This window comes from Hydra vulgaris, chromosome 12 (assembly GCF_038396675.1).
Source record: "Hydra vulgaris chromosome 12, alternate assembly HydraT2T_AEP".
NCBI lineage: Eukaryota > Metazoa > Cnidaria > Hydrozoa > Anthoathecata > Hydridae > Hydra > Hydra vulgaris.
The window spans coordinates 3628228-3635431 of NC_088931.1; the positions used below are offsets into that span (position 1 = coordinate 3628228).

The 7204-nt window shown below is 31.2% G+C and overlaps 1 protein-coding gene across 1 annotated transcript in view; it reads right to left on the bottom strand.

The window, feature by feature from the left end:
- The window catches only part of LOC100208405 (DNA-directed RNA polymerase III subunit RPC1), a 122025-nt gene extending 116923 nt beyond the window's left edge, over positions 1 to 5102 (bottom strand). Inside the window, exons 1-2 of the mRNA XM_065811256.1 lie at positions 4885 to 5102; positions 4078 to 4213 (exon numbers count right to left, since the gene is read on the bottom strand). Of these exons, the coding sequence (XP_065667328.1) occupies positions 4078 to 4213; positions 4885 to 4928 (180 nt within the window). The 5' untranslated portion in view covers positions 4929 to 5102. The remainder of the gene's footprint in view (positions 1 to 4077; positions 4214 to 4884) is intronic.
- Positions 5103 to 7204: the final 2102 nt, after the last annotated feature.

Below are 7204 nucleotides of genomic sequence, written 5' to 3' on the forward strand. Positions count from 1 at the left end.
AATATCTTTTTAGGATGTGTCAACACTTATGCAGCCCCGACCCAGGCTATATTTTATCAAAATATAGCCTGGGTTGGGGTTAAATTTGACCAGCCCAATCCCAGTCATATTTCAATCCAGGTTGCTTAAATTCCTGAAGCCATCATCACACTATCAGGGGTGTACCTTCCAGTTTTTTACCGGTTGCCCTGCAGGCAACTGAAATAGATTTTATATCTTACTAGAATAGTCCGTTATAATAATTAGTAGTCTGGTATAATAATTTTAAAGGGAAACTTTTTCTTAGGTGAAAATACTAAAGAAAAAAAATTGCAACGTCTGACTACTAAAAAACGACTAACAAGAAACGGCTAAATTAAAAGTAAATTAATTAATAAAAAAAATTGAAATGTTATAAGCTGTTAAAAATATTGGTAAGTAAATTTAGTTAAAAATATTGTTAAGTAAATTTAATTTTCACGTGCATTATAAAGTGCATTCTAATAATGTCTTTTATTAGCTTTTATTAATAATTTTGTTTGACAAAGTAAAAACAAAAATTTATTTTACTAATGAAAAACAAAAGATATTATGTTATTGATGTTTCAACTGCCAATTCACGTGATTTTTAAATTTGAAAAAAAAATAATTTAAAACTTATTTTAATAAGAAATGTGCTTTAAAATGAAACAACGTTTAAAAAAACAGTACAGTTGCACTTTGAAATATTAAATTGTGTGTCAGCTTTTTTCTATTATGTTTAGTAAAATTATTTAACGCATCGTAGTGCACTAATGCTTTTTAAAGGTTTCTTTTAAATAATCAAAAGAAAGAAAATCTTCATATTCAAAGTATAATTTTATTAATAAACACTCTTTTGTAAGTAAAAAACTGTCTGGTCATCCTGCCAGGCTACTGACAAGCATTTTTTTAAATTTCACCTTTCAAGAAAATGAGTCGTCCTGTGCCACCGGACAACCATGACGGTACACCCCTGACTATATGAAAAAATCTTGATGCTCTGCAAATCAACTAGTACTCTTGGGAAATCAATGCAGAATACAATAAGATGGCTTTCTTGCTTATAAATATACTTTTAATTTGAATACTTTCTGTATCTTTAGAATAGTAGAACAACCTCTGAAAACTTCAACAGAAAGTACTGGGAGCATGTAGTGTAGTGAATTTAATAGAAGGCTTTATTCTTAGAAGGCTTTATTCTTAGAAGGCTTTATTCTTAGAAGGCTTTATTCTTAGAAGGCTTTATTCTTAGAAGGCTTTATTCTTAGAAGGCTTTATTCTTAGAAGGCTTAATACTTCATATAATAATATGTACACTAAAATATACAAACAGATTAGTTTTAGTATACATATAATTTAACTCAGCAAGGATAATAAAAATTAAAAAAATCAGTACATTCATACTAAATAAACAAAATAAGTAAATGAGTTCAAATGGTTCAAATATAGTCATTTAAATACTTAGGAGGATTCCAGGATCTCCATAAACAACGAGGGACTGACTCTTCCATAGAAATTCCATTAGGATTTGTTGGAGAGAGAGTAGAAAAGTTTTGAGATATTTTCGGATGAAGAGGCTTAGGTGAAGGGATTGTATCAGGTTCATTAGAGTTATCTTTGTAGTTATTATTTCCACCATTATCACTGATTATATCAGCCATAGGTGCAAGATTTCCTGTAGCAACAGTAGTCTCACGTTTATCAGGCATTCTTACATGAGAATATTTACTATTAGCCTCTAAAAGCTCAATCTCTTTAACCAGAGGTTCATATTTGCTGTGCTGAACATGCCTTTTTAGCAATACAGGGCCAGAATTAGTTAACCATGTAGGAACAAAATGTCCAATAAAAAAAGGTTAACTGAAACCGAATAATCGTTTGTGAGGTGTTGCGTTAGTAGTAATTAGTAGTAGTAGTAAGTGCAAAATAAGGAACGCATTGAATGAAAGACATCGGGTAATACATGCTCCCAGCTCATAGTAAGTAAATTCTTCGATTTGAGAGCAACAAAAATTTTTCAAACAATGCCATTATATCTTTCACATTGACCATTACCCTAAGGATTAAAGGAGTAGTTCTCCTCTTGGTTGACCCCTCTAGAATTAAGAAAATTGTGGAGCTCTGTTGACATGAAGCAAGTGCCTCGAACTGAATGTATTTAAGCTGGCATACATAACTACGGTTAAAGTAGAGATATCACGACAAGGAAATGCAAAGGAAAATCTTAAAAACCCATTAACAACTGTTAAAAAAGTATTTGCTGCTAGATGAAGACGGAATAGGTCCTTAAAAATCCATGGTTAGTTGCTCAAATTGCTTACATAATACTTAGGTTTTAATTCGGCACAAATTTGACACAAAGAAATGTTTTTTTTTACAGCATCAATTAAAAAAGGAAGATTTTTCAATTTTATAAAATATTATATTCTGGTGATTCCAGGGTGGCAAAGAGATTCATCTAGTTCCTTAAAAGAGGGTCCGTTTATAGTCATAGAGCAACAAGATCTAGAGAATGTATCAGCAACAAAATTGTTAAGTCCAGGGCAATAAACTATATCATAGTTGTACGAAGCGAATTCTATCCTCCATCTCAGAATCTTGTCATTCTTAGTTTTTCCACTCTTGTTATTGTCAAACATGAAAGAGACAGAGCGCTGGTCGGTGTTGACCAACAAAGTAGTGTTTCCATTTTCGAAGTGATTTATCAATGACCATGAGTTTCTTATGTCTTTTATTCCTGGTAACAACTATTTGTGATCACCCAGGAGAGTTACTGGGTTCAATTATATCTAGTTCCAAAAGCTTTTTAGTTTCTTGCTCAATAAATGCTTTGCCCTCTAAGTTGTATCACATAGAAGGTAAAGCATCTACATCTAGACCGATCTACATTCTGAATATAGAAAAGAGTGCTAATAGATTTTTAAAGAATCTTTTTTACCACCATGATTGATATAAAGACTTTTGTGCAACTGCTTATAAATGTGTCAGAGCTTCCAGTATCAAGAAGAGCTCTTACCTTGACCCTAGCAATAATGAAGTTGAGTGAGTTGATAGAAGAGCAAGTAATCGAGGCTAAACTTGGTGCATGGAAGTTAGCAGCAGCAGATGTGACAAAGTTCTTTGATGATTTGCATACTTTCTTGAAATGTCCTTTCGTATCACAATTATTACATTCTGCGTCTCTGACAGGACATAATTGTCTAGGGTGACATTTACTTCCACAGAAATAACAAAGTCCACTAGGCTTCTTTACTGAGTGTACATAAGGCCTGCAAAAACTTATCAATAGATTCTCCGATGATTGTTTACGTGAATTAACTGATGTCTGGAAAATAATTCATTTTTAGGTTTTACAAATAAGTTTTCCAGGATTTCTATAGCGCCCTTAAATGATTTAATGTCAGCAATATAGTCGAACACAAATGGAGATGAATAGTTAATAAGGACATCTAATTTATCTTATGTTTGTATAGTTTTCATGAAGTTTGTAAAAGTTCTAAACCAATGTGACCATTCTTCAGAAGCTGATGCAGAATTGGGATTGCTGTCAAATCATTCCAGTATTAAATATTTATCCATTAAAACATGAAGAATAAATTGTAGTGTAGTGAATTTAGTAGTCTATAATTAATTCTAAGCCAACATAGAAGGCTTTATTTTTCATATAATAATATGTAAGATAAAATATACAAACAGGTTAGTTTTAGTATACACATAATTAAACTCAGAAAGGATAATAATAATTATAAGAATCAGCACAGAGTTGCAAAGAGATTTAGAAGTCAGAACTCTGGACATCTTGTGGAACACAAGAACCACTTCTTGATCAAATATCATGCTTATGCAGTCACTATACATAAGGCTGGGCTTGATAAAGTAACTTTTTAAAGATAGTTGGCAATGGCTTTTGGATTATTTATGTTAATGAAAAACTTCTTCCAGTTATCTGATGAATCAGAGAAAAAAGAGTTAGTCACAACTTTAATATTAGATTGCAATGTAAAAATTGAAGTTTATTAAACAATACAAATGTAATTTGTATCCTTAACTTCAACTAAATATGTAATAAACACTTACAAGTTTTTTATCAAGGACACCATAAGGAACTGGTGTTCTTGCCGCATCTTGAGAATAAAGAGTTTTGGTAACGCATTGTACAGTTGACAATTGTTGAATTTGATCAGCAGAGAACAAACCAAAACTGATGCTGCCTCTGTAAAAATTACAAAATTGTTTCAAACAAAATATAAAACTATATCAATATCAATCAATCAATATATTTTTATAATAAAAGATCTTACAATTGAGGTCATTAACAAATATTTAAAAACTAATCTTAAGTAAATACCTTGAAATTTTATTAATAATACAAATAGTAATGGTAATAAAAATGATGATAAATTAACAATTATAAAGTTAATAAGAAAATTATATAATAATAAACCAATATCAATTTTAAAACAACAATTTAATATTAAGCACAGACAGGAAAGTTAGAAACAGTTATATACCTACAAAACGTAACAACCTACCATATAACTAAAACAATTAATGCATAAAAAGTAACAATGATTTAATAAATATAATAATCCTAATATCAATAACCATAATAAAAACAATAAAAGTAATATAATTATTACATTAAAAAATAACAATAAATAAATCTATAATTTGATTACTAAAATTATCTCATTAGTAAATAATAAAGATAATACAACAATAAATTTGTTCTTAACAGATAAGAAATTCTAATATTATTAGTAACTAAGTATAAAAGTGAAACATTCTTTTACTTCAAAACTAATTACACATTTACTTCACAACCAATTTTGTATGTGGATAATTTTCACCTATACAGTAATATAAATAAAAATGAAAATGTACATTGTTTTGCCAACAGCTGCTTCTCTATACTGCTCTTTTACCATTCTCTGAGGCAAAAATTTAAAATTTTATTACAGTAAACATAAAAGCATGGCCAGTTTTTGTTCAGTGCAAAGCGGAATTGCAAGCACCATTGCAAAAATAATACCGCGAGTTCAAATATAAAATCGCGAGTTCAAAACGTTTTCGGAACGCATTCGTTAAGATTTTTCATTAATGGACTGACTGAGCCACTGACAAAACTAATAACTTGTCATATAAAAAAGATTTATGAACCATTTTTCCACTGTTTACTAATTTGTGGATAGCGGTTTCAATAGTGACATTAGTTTTAATTTGGGGTTGCTAGGGATAATAGAGGCAACCACCTATTTTATTAATTTTTATTTTTTTATTTTTTTTTATTTCGTCATTAAAAAAAGAAAACAATGCCGTTATATATAAATAAAATTTACATGACCGGGGCTAAAAGAAGACAAATTTGCCATATCACTACGCCCCGACGCACAGTGAGTCAGAAAGGTGAAAAACGGCAAAAATTATATAACTATCATATATAATTATGTAATAGTAATAGTAATAGTAATAGTAATATATTTAAATAAGTCCTCGTAGATAAAATGACAAATAATTAAAAACCAAACAAACAAAATTATACAAAAATTTATGGTTTGTGAAATATAAACTTTAAGTAAAAAAAAAAAGCAATTGTTGTTCATAGCAAGTAAGTTGATATCAAAATTGGGAAAAGGGAAAAAAGATTGCTTTCATTTAATTCAAGTATCTATGACAAATAGTATCTAAAAAGCCAATATTTGTAGCTGCTAAAGCACGAATTAATTAATAAACGTGTAGCTCATCTTCAGTAAAAGATGTACTGTTTGCAGCTGGAGAAAAAAAATACTTGTCAATTCTATTCTTAAATGCGTTAACTGACGGAACCTTTTTGCATGCTGACGGCAAGTTATTCCAATCATTGACAATACGATTTGTAAAAAAATTGTGACGAGCATTATTATATGTGAATTCACGCATTAGGACATTGGAAGATGATCTGCGAATCGGTGGATTATGCAAAAAAACCGTTTTCTAGCTTAAACTGTTGGATTAAGTCGCCACGTCTCCTGCGAGTTTCCAAAGTAATAAAATTGAGCCGACGACACATTTCAGCGTAAGGTAATCCTATTAAATCATGAGGCACTTTTGTTGCTTTGCGCTGAATTTTTTCGATTTCTTTGATGTCACCTTTTAAGTAAGGACACCATACCGGAATAGCGAATTCCAGGTGCGGCCTAACATACGTAGTGTATAACTTACTCCAAACTTCCATATCTCTTGATCTAAATGTCTTTTTTAATAGGCCAAGTATCATACTCGCTTTACGTGTTGCAACCTGTATGTGTTGATTCCATTTTAGATCATTAGATATGAAGATACCCAGGTCCCTCTCAATATCCGTTGCCTCAAGAGTAAGTGATGCATTTCCATCATTTATTACATATTCATGATTACTATTTCCATAACCAAGGTGCATAACTTTACATTTTTGAACATTTAACTCCATCAGCCATTCCTTTGACCATTCTGTGACAATGTTTAAATCATTTTGTAGGATCAGGCAATCAGCATCGTGAAACTCAGGTCTTATTTCTTGTAACAGTTTAGTATCGTCAGCATAGATTTTATGAACTGATTTTAACTCATCCGTTAAGTCATTTACATAAATGATAAATAATGTTGGACCAAGTACAGACCCTTGAGGAACTCCGCTTAGAACATCGGTCCAGTCGCTAGAGTGTTCACCTAAAACAGTTCGCTGTTTTCCACTAATCAAAAATGACTCAATCCATTTTAGAACATTGCCATTAATCCCATATGCTTTCAATTTATGAAGTAGTCTACGGTGAGAAACTTTATCAAACGCTTTCGCGAAGTCCAAAAATGCAATATCGACAAAATTTCTTTTACTTAACGCTTTCGTGATGTAGTCGACACTCTCCAATAAGTTAGATGTGCATCCTTTTTTGGACATAAATCCATGTTGATTATGTGAGATGCTGCTCGTTTTTTCAAGATATTTAGTTATCTGTTCTCTGATAATCTTTTCCATTACTTTGCATGGGGCTGATGTGATAGACACTGGTCTGTAATTAGCGGCATCAAGACGACTACCTTTTTTTAACAACGGTGTGACGTGTGACTGTTTCCAAGCTGTAGGTGTTGAGCCTTCGGACAGTGCTTTATTGTAAAGTAAAGTAAGAGGGTAAGTCATTTGAGCTGCGCATTCTTTAAGTACCTTTGGACTAATGTTATCAGCACC